We start from the raw sequence: 21,736 nt of genomic DNA on the forward strand, positions 1-21,736 counted from the left end.
CCTCAGGGCCTTTCCTCCTCCATCCCCTACACCCCTCCCAGAAGTGTCACTGACAGGTGCATCTGTGAATGCCTCCATTTAGTCCATCTCTCACAGTCACACACGCACTAACATGCACACATTCACTTTGTGCAACTCTTCGTATCTTAGCTAGTCGGAGAAACTCACAGTTTTTTGTAAATAAAACTGGACTTGTTACTTTTGGTTAATTACCTGATTTCATGTCCTCTACAGACATAGACAATGTCATAAGAAGTGATACTGTTTTTTTATCTTATGAAAATGGTTTTTGTGTCTCTTGTGATCTTCATGTGTCTAGGTGCGAGGCGTGTGGATGTGATCCTGTGGGGGGATTCAATGGCACATGCCACCCCCAGACGGGGCAATGCTTGTGCAAGCCTTATGTGACTGGAGATAAATGTGACGCCTGTGTGGAGGGAGCCAGTCACATGGATCCAAACAACTACCTGGGCTGCAGTAAAGGTCAGAATCAATATATACTTGAGGAATAGTTTTATAGCAGCGTTATTTTAGTATTATTTATATACTATTATTGTATTTATCAATTTATTTTTAATTTTTTTTAATCAGGAATTTTATGTGCTTTTGTATTTATTTATTTTTAAATGTAATTTATTTATTTTTGTTTTAGTTTTAGTATTTTTTTTAATTTATTTAATTAAGTTGACAAGACAACATTTGTAATTTTTGTTTCATTTAAGGTTTTCATCTAATATTTATATTTTATTTCAGCTTAATTTCAGTTAATGAAAATGCTTTTTTATTAATTTTAGTTTTACTTAACTATAGCAACACTGATTATTAGGCAACATTTTTATATTTATTCACATAAACATGTATATATGAATAACTCGTAACTGATTTCAATAGTTTTACTTTAGCATGTTGATAAGCTAACGGCACAATACTGCAATAAGCATAACAACACATGCACAATACAAATAATACATTTTATTGACACCAAGCTAATTTTTTTCAATCATTTATCAGTGTTAAATTACCGCTAAATTAAGTTTATTTCTAATCAGCATGATCCCATGAAATGAAAATTTGAGTTTTTGTTGCTTTTATGTTGTGTTCACGTTGAGCTCTGGGTTGCATTTGCACTCATACTTTATTTATTTTTCCCAAATATAAATTGGTTTTGAAGGTTTTGCTGGAATTTATTAATTTTGAAAGTATCTTCAATGCTCTTGTCCAAGGTACAAGATTTCAAGCATGATGGTAATTATGACAGAAATGAAAGGCTAGTGGCTAAAAGAGTGGTGAGCCCTTCGATATGTACAACTCCAACTTTGGTTTTCAATAGGAAATACTTCAACATAGAAAAGAAAGCTTGTCAAACCATGTCACGGTTCCGGAACCAAATCGCCTTAATGCTTAAATAGTAAAATTATTTGGCTCAACATTCCATTTGGCTCAAAAATTGGAAAATGCCTCTTATAGATCATATCAGAGAGTTTCTTTATTGTAGTGACTGTAATTTAAATGCAGATTTCTTCAATATAGTCAAATTGCTTTCTAAGTTTAACGCAAGAGAAGCATACCTAAGGTCAAAACTCACTGCCTTTGCGCAAATGCTGTGATATTTACACTGGAATTATTACATACTTTATTCAAAATACTTGCATGAGCTGACACTCAAATTTAATCATGTTGCATCCTTATATTTTAGCTGAACATTTCTATATCTTTGTCTACATTTCTGATAATTTCTATATTTCTCTCATGATCTTATACCCTTCCTTGGTTCAGTGCATATCTGGTCTATAAACATTCAGCATGTATACTGAAAGGTGACCTGTTTATGGGTCTGTATGTGTTTAGAGCATACAGCACTTAACCTCACCCAGTCTCTTAAAGCCCTAATATGTCCCTCCAGTACAGTTTTTATTAAGTTAGCATTATTTACATGTAACAAATGATTGTTGCTCTTGTATATTCATAGTCCATTTTCCCGTTAGCTAGCAGATGTGGTGCTTTGACCTTGTCTCTTCCACCTTTAGTTTCTTTTCACGGATTTATTAGCAATATGCATTGTCTTAAACCACTCCTGTTCAGATCCCCGACAGCAGCCTCCTCCCCTCGGCCGGGTTCTGAACTCCACGACCATAGAGCTGAGCTGGAGAGCCCCTGACTCCCCCAACAGCAATGCACTGACGTACACTCTGCTCCGAGATTCAGAGATCATCCAGACCAGCTATAGCCAGTACCCGTTCGGTTAGTCAGACTAATGCAGATTTTCTGAACGTCAAATGTTTTATGGTGCTGCCATAATGTCTTTGCCTATATAGTATATAATATAATATTGTGTTCTGGAATTCATCTATTTTGATGAATTATTAATTCATGATTTTTGATATATATATATTACAAACTTATATACTTTTTATTTAATATGTAATTTATGTTATACTGTAGTATTGGGAAATATGTTTTTACTTGATGGTGACACCTCAGTAAATTGAAACTTGAAAGTATGTACATGTAAATCAACATGAACACAAAGAGTAAATTTCTAAGAACATGCAAAGTTTGGGGTCAGTAATATTTTATTTTTTTAAAGAAATTACTCCGCAAGGATGCATTAAATCAACATATTAGAATGAGAATAAAATATATTAGAATAAAAAAGTTAGTTTAAATTGTAATATTTAACAATATTACCATTTTTACTTGGCCTTGAAAAAAAACATTACTAGGCCTTGATGATCAAGAGACTGACTCCCGAACTTTTGAATGGTAGTGATGTCATTGTTCCACTAACATTTGTCATCAATCTAATTTGACAGCTTCCTTATTCTCTTTCTCATACAGAAACTATACATTTCACAGATGCCGATTTGTCTCCTTATACAACATACTCTTACCAGCTCATCACCAGTAATATTCGTGCTAACACCAGCAGTGCCGTGGTCAGTTTACGCACCCTGTCTTCTGTACCCGAGCAAGAGGAGCTCCAATTAACCCTTGTGGGTCGAGCCAAACCCACCAGCGCCTCCTTTAACTGGACAGAGCCCTTGAACACCACTGGTCCGATGGACAGCTATACCCTGAGCTCGATACATGATCTGACAGGAGAAGAGAGGATCCACTACACAGGACTTCAAACAGAGGCTACTGCTGAGGAGCTGCAACCATTCACTCGATACAACTTCAGTCTGCAGGCTTGCACTAACGGAGGCTGTGCTCGCAGCGAGAGTCTGATCGTACTTACTGCTCAGATACCTCCCCAGCAGCAGCCTGCACCCAGAATCACAACCCTAGGGTCCTCTCAACTCAAAGTGGACTGGGAACCTCCAGTGTTACCCAACGGTATTGACACCCTTAGAGCATTTTTCACTGTTTTTAAACTGGGGCACTTTGAAAAATAGGGGGGACACATTAAAGCATGGGTATATGCCAGTGGTTCTCCAACACAATATTTGATTAGCCCCTCATATATTAAATTAATTAACCACAATTATTTTTGTAATTTCAGAAGGTTTCTTTTTCTTTTTTAACATTTTAATTAAATAAGTCATTCTGCAGCTCCCATAGACATTTGATGAGGCCTCCTGGTTGAGAATATATGCACCATTTTAGTCATGGGGAATGCGTTCCCATTGTTATAATGATCGCTACCCCCTGATTTTGACATAGTTTCATTTTGTGTCCTTTTTTTGTCTTCCACCAGACCTAATATGATGAAATATGTTAAACTTGTTGAAACTAATGTTGTCTTTTTTCATTTAAATAGTCACCAAATATATCTCTCCTTTTTTTTAATTTAGAGGGAGTATGATTTTGTTAGACATAATTTATTTAACAGTGATTCCTAAATGCACATGGCAGAGCTGAAACGCTCTTCTGCTCTGTCGTAGCTTCCTTTTTAGCTGTCTCCAGCTACATCATTACAATAATGAGAAATACTATTATAGAGATGCCATTTGATCTCAGCCGGGATGAAAATTAATTCCTTACGAACTTTAATCTACAACCAAGAGGCTTGATTAAGGCTCAGCCCATGCTTCATTTCGCAATATAAACTGATGGGACTGTGCGCCGCAAAGAAACATTTCACATTTAAAACAGTTGATTGCTGCATACAATTATGTATTGTGCCTCGCGCCATTGAAAGCGTCGCAAAATAGCCCTCTGTATATCAATGACTTTTAATGCCAGTTATCATGCTTTTTGCCAAATTAGCTCATTAACATGGACCATTATAAAGTGCCCTTAGAGAATTCTCTCAATGAATTTCCTCTCCGTTTAATTGTGTCTATCTGATTCTCTCTGTCTGCCTCTCTTTTCTACATAATTTCATGCAGCAGCTGTAATTGTGTAATTGTCAATGGCCGGTCTTACATCTCAATATCTTCTGCCTCTTTCTGAGGCTTAATAAGGGATTGTGGAAGAAGGTATTGGCATATATATGTCTCTTTCTTTTTTTTCTCCAGGCATAATTATCAGGTATGAGCTCTTTATGCAGCTGCTGAACGAGTCGCAGAGAAATGCCACCAGTCACAGTCCAGAGCAAAGGGTTTTCCTCAGCAGTGGCTGGCTGAACCCACGGCCATCAATGAGTTCAGCCAATGAGAATGCTCTAACTCCACCTGAGAGCAGTGCGGTGGTGTCGAATCTAGAAGCATTTTCCACCTACCGCTTCAGAGTACTCACAGTTAACATGGCCGGCAGTACCCTGTCAGAGTGGGTAGTGGGACGTACCGCAGAAGGAGGTCAGTTGAACACACTTTGAGCTATCAAAGAAAGCCATTTAAAGTCCGCGTGAATCGGAAGTTGCAAACGACTTTTCTCCAGTGTTGTGACGTATTTCCAAGTGAAACGGAATATTGAACAGAGGGCAGGGTTTTACTTTAGCGCTCCTCCTCTCCATCTCTGCTCATAGAAGACTAACGGTTTGAGCGGAGTGGTTAAGCGTTTTCAACCCAAGCCATCAAACTGACATCATCAGAAAGGGAACGCCATTCCAGACCGGAAGTAACTTCAGATTTTGATTAAAGATTACCATGGCAAACAATTGTTTTCTGTGTATTAACTTGCACAGATTAATTGTTCACCACAAGACGAGTAATATGTGCTAACAAAGTAAATAGGGTCAATTTTGATTTCATGTTGACTTTAAGCAAAAACCAAAGCTAATCTAGGATGACTGTAACTACACAGAACAAAATGATAAACGCAACACTTTTGTTTTTGTCCCCATTTTTCATGAGCTGAACTCAAAGATCTAAGACTTTTTCTATGTACACAAAAGGCCTATATCTCTCAAGTAGTGTTCACAAATCTGTCTAAATCTGTGTTAGTGAGCACTTCTCCTTTGCCGAGATAATGCATCCACCTCACAGATGTGGCATATCAAGATGCTGATTAGACAGCATGATTATTGCACAGGTGTGCCTTAGGCTAGCCACAATAAAAGGCCACTCTAAAATGTGCAGTTTTATCACACAGCACAATGCCACAGATGTCGCAAGTTTTGAGGGAGCGTGCAATTGGCATGCTGAGTGCAGGAAAGTCCACCAGAGCTGTTGCCCGTGAATTGAATGTTTATTTCTCTACCATAAGCCGTCTCCAAAGGCGTTTCAGAGAATTTGGCAGTACCTCCAACCGGCCTCACAACCGCAGACCACGTGTAACCACACCAGCCCAGGACCTCCACATTCAGCATCTTCACCTCCAAGATCGTCTTGAGACCAGCCACCCGGACAGCTGCTGCAACAATCGGTTTGCATAACCAAAGAATTTCTGCACAAACTGTCAGAAACCGATCGAGTGGCCCATGGTGGCGGTGGGGTTATTGTATGGGCAGGCGTATGTTATGGACAACGAACACAGGTGCATTTTATTGATGGCATTTTGAATGCACAGAGATACCGTGATGAGATCCTGAGGCCCATTGTTGTGCCATTCATCCACGACCAACACCTCATGTTGCAGCATGATAATGCACGGCCCCATGTTGCAAGGATCTGTACACAATTCCTGGAATCTGAAAACATCCCAGTTCTTGCATGGCCAGCATACTCACCGGACATGGCACCCATTGAACATGTTTGGGATGCTCTGGATCGGCGTATACGACAGCGTGTTCCAGCAACTTCGCACAGCCATTGAAGAGGAGTGGACCAACATTACACAGGCCACAATCAACAACCTGATCAACTCTATGCGAAGGAGATGTGTTACACTGCGTGAGGCAAATGGTGGCCACACCAGATACTGACTGGTTTTCGGACCCCCCCCCCCAATACAGTAAAACTGCACATTTTAGAGTGGCCTTTTATTGTGGCCAGCCTAAGGCACACCTCTGAGGTGGACGGATTATCTCGGCAATGGAGAAATGCTCACTAACACAAATTTAGACAGATTTGTGAACAATATTTGAGAGAAATAGGCCTTTTGTGTACATAGAAAAAGTCTTAGATCTTTGAGTACAGCTCATGAAAAATGGGGGCAAAAACAAAAGTGTTGCGTTTATAATTTTGTTCAGTGTATAAATAATATGAAACTTTGTATTAAATTTAAAAAATCATTTTGGTTGGGGGCAGCTCTTTTCATTTTGTTTTATATCCGAGGAGATTATGAAACAAATTATCTTGAACAACAATCCCAACAGTTTGAAATAAACAAGTATAGCATTTCATAGGCCACAAACGTGGCTCCATCCCGCAGAGAAAATCCTGTATCTTCAGTCTTTATTTAGATGGGAGCCCTGGAGAATTGATTTTGAGAAGATGCTTATTAAGCAGAGAAAGAATAGGTGGCTAGTGTTACAGCGTAGAATGACAGTTCCTGAAAAACTGAAATGAGGAATTAGCATAAACATGTGAGGGATTGTTTATGTGGGATAAATTTTCACCACAAGTGCTTCACATGAAGGAACCCATCCAGGCTTTCTCTTTTATTCAAAGAGAAGACAGCTGAAGCTCCATTTAGTGTTTCTGTCAACTTCCTCTCTATATTTTGACACTGGGAGGGAGGTGTACTTTATATTTTCTATATCTGGCCATGTTTTTGTTTGACGAGATGCACTCGAGTTTGCGCATTTCCTTGTCAAAGGTTGTGTCAAGAGGACAACCCAACAGCTGTTTGAAGTGAGTCAGGATTAATCAGTGTAGAGCAGAATCATTTTGGCAGTTATTTAATAAAGAAACTAAAATGTATAAATTATGCTATTCCATGGAATAATTATGGAATAATAATATTTTATTGATTCATTTTTTCCATTATTTAGTGTTGTTTTTCCAGTAAAAATATATAATACCTTACCCAGCCATTAAACATATTAATAATATTATTCAGTTTTATTCTGAGACTACATTTTTCAACTTTAACCAGAGCTTTAAGTCTACAAGCACCAAACTCGGCACAGACCTTGACTGTTCTGAAGTTTGTTGCTATATCTTTTTTTAACTGATCAGACTTATAGTTTTCATATAAATTATGATCAAAACGTAAGGTTTACAGTGGCTATAATACTAATTCTGTCCTATAGAGGGTCCACAGGATAAGACATCTATTATATCAACCGTTTCCATCAGTTAAAATGACAAATAAATGTATACTCAGAGAGCAAGTAGAGTAACACTGCACAGACAGGTAGGATTAATTCACACTTGCAGTCGCTCTCTCACTAATGCATTCAAATAAATGTTATCTTACTGTACTCATTTATCTGTATCTGATTTAGAACGAATTTGATCCAAGTTCAAATTCTGGCTAGAGGTTCGGGCTTTCAAATCCAACATCAACATTTGTTCTCTAGTTCTTAATCTTCTTCTTTTTTTGTTGCATGTTGTTTTGTGCTTAAAATAATGAAAAACAAAATGAAGAAACTTAATTCCAGTATTCTCTCAAACAAGTCTTAACAGCCTAAATTTAGTAAATTTGCTGAATGTGCTTCAAAAAAGCTGGTAAATGAATTTGCTGAAAAACAAGACAAAAATGCTGATTAGGAAAATGTTTTATTGTTTTGATGAATTATATGTTCTGCTCCACAGTGCCAGAGTACATGCCCCCTCCTCAGGTGTCTCCTGTGTCCTCGTCCTCACTCAGAGTGAGCTGGGAGACGCCACAGGACAACGATGTCAGGGGCGAAGTGACTGAGTACAGAGTCAACCTTCACCAAGAACAAATGTCCAACCCATTCGCTCCACCTATAGTATCTCAGGTATCCATTGCAGCATCCATTTTTTCCTGATAGAAAAGGGCCACGGCCAGAATATTTCTGATCTGTTGGCATGTCTCTAAAGCACTGGACTGCGGCTATATTGTCCTGTACTTTGCCTCATGCATCACACAGAACACTTCCCATTGCTCCAGTTTTTCAAGTTTTTCTCTTCCATGTGTTGCTATATTGAAAAAATAAAAGGTTTTCATAGAAATGCAAAAAAAAAATTTTGACCCCAATAACCTTCATTTCTGTCCAGTTTCATATTTCCATAGCTTGTGGCCTGTGTCCCAGTATGCATGTGGCGTGGGCTGAACTGTCCACAAAGGTCTCCTCTCTTACTCATGTGAATCTTTTTGTTTCTTTTTCTTCGTTCAGGTAGCAAACCTTTAAAGGTTAAAGTAGTGTCATCTCCTGCATGTTAGTCTGTATTTAAAGCACTGTTTTCCATATCAGAATCACCTTCCCTGTCTTTGTGGCAAATGTTTCAAGGATGTTTTTTAAGATTACTTTTCTTGAACAATCCTCTTTTTAATTGGATTTCATTATCTTAGATTTTAATTAGCTTGATAAGTGTATGTTAGCATTGATGTTTTCCATCAGTAACCTACAGATATGCACTTTTTTAATAAATATGTCAGGTCAGGCAGGTATTGAAAGCTCTGGGGGTGTGATCTATGCGGCGTGTGTCTACTCTACATGTGTACTGAGTGGTTGTAAGAACTATGAATTACCATATAATTTACAGTATGAAACAGTAAAAGGACATTCTCCCTATGTGATACATCACATATGATTCTATTTTATAAATATTATTTTGTTATCAGTACTGTACATTAGGGTATTTGTCAAATTTTCTGTTATTTAGTTCATTGCATACAGTAAAATATCACAGAATCAGACTCTGTGTTTTTTTACAGAGAATTGCTGGCAACCACTGCCAAACCAAATTTTATTTTTATTTTTTTTTACAGGGTAGGTTTTGTTACTATATTCTAGTTACTAAGTCCAGCTTAATTTTAGTTGAATTAGTTGTTATGAGTAGCTTAACAAGCTACAGTTTTAAAGTAGCTACTCCAACTTTGTTGAATAATACTGCCTTCACATGCCATCGGAAATTTCCTACTTCCCACTTTTGAAGTTGTGATTATGCTTTGTTGTCGGAAAGAACAGGAATCATGCAGTACACCAGGTTTATTCTTGCTATTTATTAGAAAAAAAATCGTATTAAAGCCAAAATTATATTCAGCGTCCCATTCATTTCATTGGCAAGCATATAAACATTCACCAGGCTATCTAGTCAGCTTGTTGACAATTCTGGAATTTCGGTCAAATACAGGCTATTTTCTGTGTTTATAACATACTATTCGCTTCAGATAATTATTAATATATGTAAGTATGCACTACTGTAATGACAAGACAAGTTGATGTAGCTGTTGTGAAAACAAAACAAAAACTAATATAGAATACAGCCATGGCTTATCGGTAACGGCAGGTGGGCAGAGCCCCACCAAAATATTCATCCAAAACATAGACCTTTTATATGAATTGACTCAATAATACATTTTAAATGTGTTCAGCATCCTGCAACAAATATTTTTGGATTTTCTAGACAATTTTAAGTCGTAAAGTGAGCAGGATATATAAAAAATTAGCGCATGGCTTCGGCAGGCGTGTATTATGACACACCCTCCCCAGCTCTACAGCACCCCACAATTTTCCAATGTACATCTGTGGTGAAAAATGGAACTGCAGTGCGCTCTAATTGAGAGCCATTGGGGCGGATTTCAGACTGCCCCACTTATTTTCACGTTACCTTGCATAAACCTCGCTCCAGACCAAGACGTTTTAAGTTACCTTCATGTGTATATTAGTCTGCATCAGGTCAATAACTAGTTGGCATTTCTGTTCTGCCTATGTGGAGTAGTGTATAAAATGAATGAAAGTAGAAATCCTTTAGTTTAAACATGGTCATGTGAATAGCCTTTATATAGTTCTGTTGTATTTGTTTTATGTTTGTTCTGAGAACAGACATGACTTTCTTTTCCTCACTGGACTTCCTCCACAACTTGTAATATTCTAACACAACATTCGGAGGCAATAAATACATTAAGCCAATTCTAAGATGGCATTCTATGCCTGTGTCGTGTGTATTTAAATCCTGCCAATCAATGTAAGAGTGCCACCCTCAGGCTGAATAATGCCTCTGCCAAATGTGTTCTGCATGTGTTCAGCAATTAGAATATAAACTTACAAAATTTTTACCATAAACTAGTGCTAAGACCCAGAATCTGCCCTATCTAAATTTACATTCAGAAGCCGCTACTGAAAGTAAGTAGCCCATCCAGTTAAAAATAAAGACTAAAAACACAGAGGTTATTCAGATTTACCATAGCAGTGTTCTCTCCATATTTACGATTCTTTGCAGCCTCTTTGCAGCCTTTAGCCACTGCCTACGACACTCTAGATCCTTCACCAGAAACCGAAATTAACTCCCGCTAAGCGTTTACTCTTTAAATGATTGCAACTGGGAACAATACAAGTCAACAACATTATGACTAAAGTTTGCTACGAAGTATTTCCTACTCAAGTAAGGTGGTATTTGACTCTGGTCAAGCCTATTCAATATGAGCAGGCTGGGAGTGGCTTTGGACGGCAACATGCCTTGTGCATTATGCCCAGGGCATGTTTTCTCTTTTCAAGTAGCACTAAAAAAACAAAGGCAGCCAAGTTGTATTGAAAGCCCACTTGGCCAGTGGTGAATTACCACTTTAAGTGTGAAAATGTGAGTTACTGTACTCTGTGTAATATGTGTGTTTTCATGTTTCAGGTGTTGTACAGTGGATCAGCACAGGAGCGGAGCTACACTGCAGGAGGACTGAAGGCCTATGAGGAGTACAGGTTTACTGTGACCGTGTGCAACAGACAGGGCTGCGTGAGCAGTCCACCTGCGTCAGGTCGAACTCTGCCCTCCGGTCAGTACCATCTCTAACATCTACATCCAGTGTACTGTACGAGCTGCCATTTATGTAATGTTACGTTTTAAATCTTCAAGGCAGCTCTCAGTCACTTTCAGATCTTCAACTGATTGGTTTAAAATGATCTATCAGCAATGCTACTTCAACCCTGATACAAGAATCAATTCTGTTCTACTTTTTAAAAATTCAGTTAATAATGGAGTACACACACACAGTTTGCATGTGCGTGCACTCAACATCCAATTACGTGTGCAAGCTTCGATACTTGTTGTCGTCGAAAGGAGAAAAACCTGAATAGGTGTTAATTCTTATGTTAATATTAATGAAGTACCTTTAATGGAAAGTGTCTGTCATTGCTCATAGTCAGTTTGCTGAATAGGTCTCCCTCAGTGAGGGCCGGGACAGACCACCTTTAATTGTGTACGTAAACCCATCGGTGAACTGGAGCACATATGGTCTGCCCTGCTCTCAATTGAGAGAGGAAGTCTTTTATCTCAAAGGAATACAAACTAAAGCTATTTTAGATTCACTCTAAGGTTATCTCTATCATTTTCATACTTTAAAATTGATGAATTTTGAATAGTCAAGCAGTCAGAGGAAGGAAGGTTCGTTCTTTACGCAATTTCTGAAAGTGTGTCATCAAGAACACCATTTTATTTTTTTATCAGGCTTTTCTGCTCTCTCTTTTTCTCTCGCTCACTCAGTTTTCCCTTTTATGTAGTGGCTGTAGATTTTAGTTTTATTCATATATAAATGTTATTTTTTAGTTAATTTATTTTGAGGACCAAGATTTTGCACAATAACAAAATTGTAGAAAATACATTAAAAAATTGTTCTTTCAAGATTGCACATGCTCGATTAATGTGATATTAACTGAATAGTCAAATTAACAGTTTTTTAAATGCATAAAAAGTGTTACACATGGATTAAACAGTGGGTAAATATTGTATTAGGCTATATATTTTAGACTATATATTTGTGGCCAATCTTATCTTGTGTATATACTGTATAGCTTACCTTGTATGTATAGCTTAGCCTTTCCAGATTTGGCCTTTTTTCTTAATTTTACAGGAAGGAAATGTGTACTTCCTGACAATGACCAGCCTCATTTCCCTTTTCGATTCTTTCCCTTTGCCATTTACACGTCGGCTCACGTGAAGGCTTAATGAGTTAAACCAACCCCTCAGACAGGATTCTCCACTCCGCTTCTTACTACTTCATTTGCGGACCAAGCCGAGAAATTCATTGTGCGGCAGTAAAAACAATTTACTGTTAATTACAAGGAGAAAAATGTGCCGTAGCGTTCTCCCCGATTGCCATGAATCACCGCACACTCCCGGAGATTTATAAGGAATATGTAAGTAGGATGAATTAGCAGGGTTTAATAACAGAGGCACAAATCATGCAGCCTTCAAGGGCCTTTAATTGATACAGTGGAATGTGATGGGCATGAATCAGTCAGGCTCGCAGCGCCGCTGTAACATATGGTCAGCTCAATATGCTGCAGCCGACAGAGCTGCCGATGACATCGGCTCTTCCATATGGCGGAAAGGTTTTAACGCTTTGAGTCTGTTTATAGAATTTTGCATAGGGTATCGGTAGTTATATTCTTACACAAATATTTGCTTTGATTTTTGTATTTATATTGACTTGCACATCTGTTTTTATTGTGTGTATGTGTTATTTTTTGGTTTAATATTGTGTTGCTCTTTTTTCTCTTTATTTTTTCATACGAAAGCCCATTTTACGACCACTTAAGCTGAATTTGTCGTGTCTCCAATTCATTAATATTCTGCTCCCACACAAGCTGCTCTTAACGTCCTTACACACCTCCCATACATTTGAACAAACAGCACGTTGTCTAGCCCAACACAACCTGTTGTCTGGCCCTCTCAAGACTATGTCTCCCTCAAGCCTTGTTTTCGCCCATTTCTCTGCCAGGATTTAATGTTGATGATTGCAATTTATTTGAGCCTTACCTCCATTTTATGACTGTCTGTATACACAATGCACATCACTATTACATCAATGCACTATTAGACAGAATTACCATCTGTTCAAACCGAGAAGTCAGCATCTGCTTTCTCCGACTGGAATGACATCAGATTGCTTTAAATAGCACACCACTGAAATTAATGGAGACACTTAAGTTATTCATATCTTCATAGCAGAATAATTAAACTGTAGATGAATGTTTCTCATAGCTATAGACTTTGTTTCCAATAATTTGGACTTTATGAGTCCGATTTGTCCTTTAATTCACGTTCGTTAAGACAATATTTAATTGTTTTTGATTTATCTTCACTAATATGCGCCACAATGTCAGTTTTCATTGAACAGACCGGAAAGATCTCAGCAAGCACAATATTTGATATTTTGTGCCTAGTTGCGGTCAAGGTTTTGGTTCCATATAATCAATGAAAATTACATTAATCAACAAGGCAGAATGTGACAAAGATCAAATAAATTTCTGCATGCATAGCAAGAGAGTAACTTTTCGAAATCATTGTACACAATCCATTTAATTGTTGGTTGGCAAGCTGCCATGATTGGTTCAAATGCAAAACATACACAATTTATAGCCCTGTCAGATGCAAGATTCATTTGAAAACATTTTTCTTATTTTTCTTTTGTACACTCCCGTTCAAAAGTTTGGGCTCTGTAAGGATGTTTTTGAAAGAAATCTCTTATGGTCCCCAAGGCTACCGTTTATTTGATCAAAAAACAGCAAAAGCATTAATATTGTGAAATATTATTACTATCTGAAATAACTGTTTTCTATTTTAATGTATGTTCAAATTAAATGTATTCCTGTGATGGCCAAGCTGAATTTTTAGCAGCCATTACTCCAGTCTTCAGTGTCACATGATCCTTCAGAAATTAAGTATAATCATTCTAATATTATAATCTATATTTTCAGTATTCTTTGATGGATAGGAAGTTATAAAGAGCAGCTTTTATTTCAAATAGAAAACTTTTGTAACATTATACAGTAAATGTCTTTATATACACACATATATACTGTATACACACATATATATATGTGTGCATACACACACACACACACACACACACACACACACACACACACACACACACACACACACACACACACACACACACACACACACACACACACACAGTATACTAATATCCATAATCCCTCCAAAATGCAAGTGTTTAGTCTGCCCCTCCTTTCCTTTTATTTCTGTGTAAAAGGTCCCATAATTCTCTTTTGAGCGTACATGCCCTCTCTGATGAGGACATAAGCCTATAGCATTTTAAAAAGGAAGCTCACTGCCGTTATTGATCTTGTTGAAATGTGAACAGCTAATCAAGAGTTGATGGTAATGTTTTATGTATATTACATCCATAAAGACAAGCAGAACAAGTGTACCCCGCCTGTACACATCACATTGACTCGAAAAACGGAGTGCATATATTCCCCCCACATGAGAAGGTTAGGCAATTATGCATAAATCAATACTTTTCCTGTTACAGAAATAAGTATTATAGTTCCACGGAAAAACGTCAGGCCGTATAAATACAGAAAACATTCATGCCAGGCTGTAATTGGTGCTAGACATGCCTGTCTTTGACTTAGTCATTAATATGATGAAGACAATATTAACCTTTTTGCTGAGCCATGTCAAAAGATAAAATGTGCTGGTTTGAAAAAGGAAACATAAATCGTTTAACCAAGCTCAATCCAGCTGAGCTACTGTATTGTTTTAATATAGCCTATAATAGACTAAGAAAAGTTTTTTTTTTTTTTTTTTTTTTTAGGGATTTGCTAGAAGACCCATCACAATAAAATAATTAAAAACCCAATAATGAAAATGCTATCATTTACTTGCCCTCATTTCATTCCAAACCTATATGACTATCTTTTATCAAACTAAAAATGATTTTTTTGAAGAATATCCTGGACACTCTTTTTTTAATATTATGACCGTTTTGATTAATAAAAAAGAACAATTCATTCCAAAATTGCTGCTTTTGTCATGAACGACAAAATTCATAACTCCTTTTGTCTTCTATAGAAGAAAAAGTTATACAGGTTTGGAAACAACATGAGAGTGCGTAAATGAACTGTCACTTTAATAAAATTCCACTACCTGCAGACTCTTACAGAATAATCACTTCTCTTGTAGTACTTAAGGGCACCTGAAGCCACGTCAGTCACACTTCATTTTTACCGCCTTATGTTTTAAGGCAAAAACGATAAACGTCCAGCGAGACTTCACACAAATCCTATTAAATCAGCGGGAGGGATTTGAAATGATATCAGAGTTTCAATTATATAGACTCAAGTGCTATTGATTGAGTGTAATTTATGACTTGTGTGCCGTGATGGGCCTTGGAAGACAACACGTCCATTCCCTATGGAGGGTTTTTATTAGCGCTGCTGGTGTGGACGGCCTGACAGGCAGAGTGAGCTAAATGCACAGAGGATGTGTCAGGCCGAGGTAATTTACTTCCTCTCAGCCTACATGAGAGCCCCATTAGATCATTACAGCAGCATGCATGAAACTGAGCTATGACTATAAATGCACATCTCTTTTTTTTAATTCTCATATCTCTCCATCCTCTCCTCTTTTCTGTTATGATAGTTCCGGCAGGTCTGAGGGCCCCTGCATTAAGGCCGCTGAATGTGACAGCGATGAAGGTTTCCTGGGATGCCCCGGCCGAGCTCAACGGGCCTCCACCTCTGTACCACGTGGAGCGGACGGATGTGTCTTTGTCGGATGCCCAGGGCCAGGTTATAAAGGGGAGACGCTTCACAGGAAGTGGATACTTCAGATTTTCCAGCTCTACTTTGCCTGTCAACACTGACTTCACAGGTACTGGGTCTCATCAATGCTCTGTGTGCCTCAAAATGCATGATTGATTGATGCCATTTTAACAAGCAAATGTGATATGCAGATCAGTACCCATTTTATTTACATAATTTGACATATTTTCTGTTGAAACTAGATATAGAACCAGGAAACAATTTTATTATTTCTTGGAATTGAGCCAGGTGATTAGAGGGAAGGGGTTACAAAGAAATAGGTATTCATGACGTTGGTCAAAAAGGAAAGTTGTTAGGACAGACATACAAATTGCATTATATTATGTTGTTGTTGTTTGGAAAAACATGCAATGATGAATCATTCTAGATAAGTAATCTGTATTAAAGGGATGGTTCACCCAAAAATGAAAATGAAGATATTTTGAAGAATATGGGTAACCAAACAGTTGATGTTTTGGTCAAACATTGACCTTCATAGAATAAATAAAAATATAAAAAAACCTATGAAAGTCAACAGGGCCCATCAACTGTTTGGTTACCGACATTTTTCAAAATGTCTTCTTTTGTGTTCAGCAGAAGAAAGAAACTCGTACAGGTTTGGAACAACTTGAGGGTGAGTAAATGATGACAGAATTTTCATTTTTGGGTGAACTATCCCCTTAATTTAAATAGGATTTTTTTTATTTCATATTGATTGTGGAGAGCAAATTCTGATGTTGAAACAACAACAAACTTGCATTCTAGTTGGTACAAACATAAACAAAAAATAAAAACATATTGTTAGCAAAATATAGAACTAAATTTTAATAGTGTATCAATATCAATAGTGTAGCGATGTGTGAGTAGTTATCTGTCTATATCAGCAGGTATCAATAGTCTATTTTCGTCACTCGAAAAGGGAAACCTAAACTAGGACTGCAGATAAACAAACCATAAACAAAGCAGCGCTTGCTTACCATTTTGAATATCAATCACGCTGATCGCTTTTTTAATTCCAGTTGGCTCATGAAAATATTAGTGCATTCGAATGCTCAGGTAAGATGATGTAAAATTATAACAACCTTCTGTCTGTACCGTCTTGACTTCTTTGCTCGCTTTCATCACTTTCACTTTTATTCTCGTGGACTGACTCGTTTGCTAAGCTGAACAGCCAATCAGAGTTCTCTCTCTCACCGCGACCCAACGCCGATTCAACATGCTGAATCGGCCCCAAAAAACGAAGCCGACCGACCCTCAAAGCAACAGGTTTCTTCTCGTCTAGATTAAGCACAGTCACATGTATGTGTGTCCATTGTAATGTGGAAGCTCAAGAGTCAAGACCCACCAAAATATGTTAAAGTGAAGTATAAAACCATGGCAACAAAGTTCTGTTCACAAAAATAATGCATCATGTCATCACATTCATGATCAGACATACAGCTGTTTAATGCACATATACATTTCGTTTTAAGAAGACATGATTAAATATGTGCTCATACATGGCATTGGTTCACGTTTGGTGCAATAGAGTAGATGAAATATGTCAATAAAAGCTTGAAACATGCTTGCTCCGGTCTGGATATGAACTGTGATCCGCACTGCAAGTGTTAAACTCATTGCAGTGTTCAGGGCAGAAAAAGCTCTCATGCTCGTTCTGTGTGTACATGTAAAATTACAGACATATTTTTCTTATGTGTTGGTTGGTTGCCAAATGCAAAGAACGCACTCTCACGAGTATGAAAGAAAACAGCGCTGAGTTGAACAGACGACAGAGATGAATGAACAGACCTGAAACAGCCTTACTTGACATTTGATTTCTGAATAATGAAGCTGCTTAATAATTAAACAAGCCGCTCTGAGATGCAGAAAACATTGTTTTTACAAGTCACACGCATACTTCTATAAAACATGCAGCTAGCGCATAATTTTATATAATTAAATAGCATTAATTGTGATTCGAAAATCGCACTAAGCAATATCACGATTTTTTATTTAATGTGTTGATATATATTGTGCAGCCCTAGACTAAACTGTGTGTGTGTGTGTGTCACTGAAACGCAAATTTAATTGCAGCCAAGTGACTGTGCGACCCACCTTTTCCCCATCTGTGACCCACGGTTTGATAACTCCTGGTCTAAAACTTTATAAATAGTTATTTCCATCTAGACCAAATGTAAACTATCCTGTCATTATATTGTTTGTTTTTTTGTTTCCACACAAAGTCAACATAGTTTTTCCACTCCTAAAGCATTTTCAAATGTTCACGTGGGCCACTCCAACCTCGTTGCTCCGCCCTAAACACTCTTTATTCATCTCTCACTCCTTTCCTCACTCTTCTCCATCCTGATGTATTAATGACTTCCATGATTAGACAAAGGACAATTATGCTTTTGTTTACAAACATAATTGGGGAATTGAGTTCCAAATGAATACAGGTTCCGGTTGATCTACTAATGTAAAAATTCTTCAGCTTGCCATTTGTTTAGATTACTTGCGATTTAATTGCGTTAAAAGCTGGGAAGGCATTGCTTTAAGTTATCAGATTGGTCAGTGTGATGTGACAGAAGAGGCAAACATTAGATGACCTCTTCTTTGAGTGACATGAGGATGAGATTTAGGAGTTATTTTGCTGTGATGTGGTACAGTACTTTTTTTTTTAAATAGGAAAAGCTGTGAATCACAGATGAGAACGTGGCGGCACATTAAGGCCCTCCTGCTTTCAGTGAGGTTTATGTCATTTCCTCTTCTCCATTCCCCAGCCTCTCTCTGCTGCATAATCCGCAAACGAACATGAAACCATGTCATGTCGCGAGCCCTTTTTGTTGGACACATGCTCTAAGATATCTGGGAAATCTGACTTTATTTATATTAAAACGAGGCAATTAGTAGATCCTCCCTAAGAAGTCGGGGACGTTAAATTGCCTCCTTAAGGAGCGTGCATATAAATGGGTGACCCTTTGTGACCTTGCAATTTCAGGAAATGAATGGCCATTTCCCCCTCTAACTCTATTAACATTTAGCACTGCAATTTCCAGTTTTTTTCCTTAAATAATGACAAACGGATAAATCTTTATAAATCAAGCCCTGAGTTGAGTTCAGCTCACTCCCTAATTGATCAATGGCTGCAGTCAAAGTGGTGAGCTCGTCCTTGGGCCTGCTGGGATTATAAATGGCCACCAACTAATGAGGGAACCCAAAGAACAAACCATAACGACAACACCCCTTTTAGCCGACTTTCTGTTTTAAGCTTTCCGCACCTTTAGTTCCTCTGATTTTATTTCCAATTTCATTTTCAAATGCAGTATACGTGAGGTACTGAACAGCTGAATGTCTAGTGTTGTTAGTTTCTGTGATGCAGTACCCAAAAACACAGAGTTCCCTGTTGAAAATAAGCTTTTGTTTTTATCGAACTTTAAGAAATGGATAAATCGGACCAAATAGCTCAGTGGCTGAAATGAGGCATAGTGACAACAACAAAAAGCGATGAACAAATAGCATGCTCAGGGACAAATACATTGTATATTATTGAAATGTAGCCAAAGCAATAGATGAAGCAAAATCAATGGTCATCTAATCTTATGCTTGAAATGACTTTGTTAAAGGATGCAAGTCCTTTGAGATAAATGAGATTAAACAGGCAATATAGTTGAGGTGAATTGACTTGAGTTTTGATCGTCAATGAAATATTACAACAGTACTTTAAAGTCACATTGAAAATCATATCTAAATATTTGATCTATTTTATTTAATTTTTGTTGTAATTCTTTAAAGTGACATTGAAAATCCTATCGAAATATTTTATCTATTTTTTGTTTTGTTGTTGTTGTAATTGATTATATTTTAGGCTCATCTTACTTGCTCTGTGTCTATAGTATTCATCTATTTTGTTTCATTTATGTCCCTTTTCTATTCTGTCTATTTTCATATCTGCATTGAGTGACAGTGAAAATGTACAATTTCCCAAAATGGTAAGCAGTAATACATGAGAATGAAGCAATTTTCAAAGACTACATGCTATTGTAGCACAAAATGTTAAATTATACAAATTATTTTCCTTAATTAATTTGATTGATTGTCAAACGGCCTCAGTCAGTGGAAAGTAGAGGGAAACTTTGTACAGACATCATTAGTTTTTCCCCATTTAAAGATTAATCATGAAAAGCTCTGGCTCTTTAATTCTGTAATTTGTATATTTAATGGGGTGCTGCAGAATCTATGACAGTAATTAGCATTTCCTGAAAACTCATTAATACGCAACAACTTGATTAATGCCGCAATAATACTAACATGACTGAAGTTATTCAGGTTATGTACTAAGCAGATTAAATCCAAATAGCCCTGTTTGTTTTACTTATAGCTGATATAATGTTTTTTGGCAGAGAAAAATATTTTGGGATGAACATGTATGCCATCAATTCCCATTATCCACCAACTGACAAATATTTGTGTAAAAAATAAATAAAAAAAATGTTGTATTAAACGTAGAATTAGGAATAATGTGTGACTGTATATGAAATATAAATAGTGTACACACACACACACACACACACACACACACACACACACACACACACACACACACACACACACACACACACACACATGCTGTATATATATATTTTTTTATCTCTTTTAGTCTCTGTCCATGTTTGGTGGGTGCATTACCCTGAGCATTGTGTCTTAAAGTGCTGATGCAGACCCAATGTAAAAGTGCTTCACATCTTTCCCATGTCTTAGCGCTAGTCTTGAGACCCACAGAGGTGAATCTCATTCCTCATCAGCCTGCTCAGACCAGCCCTGTGCCTGAGAGACCTCTGACCACAGCTTTTCTGGACAGGTCTGTCAGTGCGTACAGCGACACGCTGCTCCACTGGGATCTCAAATCCCACAGATGTCCCTTTAGCCTCCACGTTCCCTCTCCTGTAATGGACCAGACGTTCTGATGGATGTGAAGCACTTGTCAAAAAATAGCTGATCACCCCAGAGAGATCTGCTCTGCTGAACCTACAACTTCTGATCCAGGTTCTCCCCCACCATCCTCCACAGGACTGTGACTGTATGTGGTCAACATGAGACCGGAGCTATGTGTTCTTTACAGAAAACCTTAAGGACTGCATTGAGGAGCTCTCTCTCCATGCCATGGAAGAAAATACCTACATTTGAACACATATTAAGCACATGTGGGATCATGTTAAATTCATGTTGTGTGTGATCGAATGAAAACAGCATTTAGGGCTTTGAATTTCTATGTAAAATAGTTCACATTCACATTTTAAATACTTTTTTTTAAGTGAGTATTTAATTTTTTTAATTTATATTTTATGCAAGTATCTGAAAAGCCATTGTAGGTTAGATATTTCCACCCAGCACTTATGCCGATGAATATGTATAATTTTTTTTTTCATGTGAATTTTTGCACTCATTCGTCATAATTTGTTATATATAGGTCTCTTATGCCCACAAAGGCTGCAATTATTTAATCAAAAATACTGAAAAAACATTCATATTGTGAAATATTATTACAATTTTAAATAATTGCTTTCAATATTAATATATTTTAAACATGTAATTTTTTCCTGTAATGGCAAAGCTGAATTTTCAGCAGCCATTACTCCACTCTTCAGTTGTACATGATTCTTCAGAAATTATTATAATATACTGATTGGGTTTTAAAGAGAAATGTATTATTATTATAAAACAGCTGCGCTTCTTAATTTTTTTGGTGGACATTGTGACACTACTTCAAAAACAGCATTTATTTTAAATATTTTTGAAATGCTATAAATGTCC

At 37.3% G+C, this 21,736-nt stretch overlaps 1 protein-coding gene across 1 annotated transcript in view; it reads left to right on the top strand.

Moving 5' to 3' along the window:
- The window catches only part of ush2a (Usher syndrome 2A (autosomal recessive, mild)), a 209,485-nt gene that overhangs the window by 45,009 nt on the left and 142,740 nt on the right, over positions 1 to 21,736 (top strand). The window contains exons 15-21 of the mRNA XM_082142594.1: positions 320 to 483; positions 2,083 to 2,241; positions 2,839 to 3,336; positions 4,461 to 4,739; positions 8,025 to 8,194; positions 11,025 to 11,169; positions 15,786 to 16,016. Coding sequence (XP_081998720.1) covers positions 320 to 483; positions 2,083 to 2,241; positions 2,839 to 3,336; positions 4,461 to 4,739; positions 8,025 to 8,194; positions 11,025 to 11,169; positions 15,786 to 16,016 — 1,646 coding nt within the window. The remainder of the gene's footprint in view (positions 1 to 319; positions 484 to 2,082; positions 2,242 to 2,838; positions 3,337 to 4,460; positions 4,740 to 8,024; positions 8,195 to 11,024; positions 11,170 to 15,785; positions 16,017 to 21,736) is intronic.

Source organism: Leuciscus leuciscus (assembly GCF_965113295.1).
Source record: "Leuciscus leuciscus genome assembly, chromosome: 17".
NCBI lineage: Eukaryota > Metazoa > Chordata > Actinopteri > Cypriniformes > Leuciscidae > Leuciscus > Leuciscus leuciscus.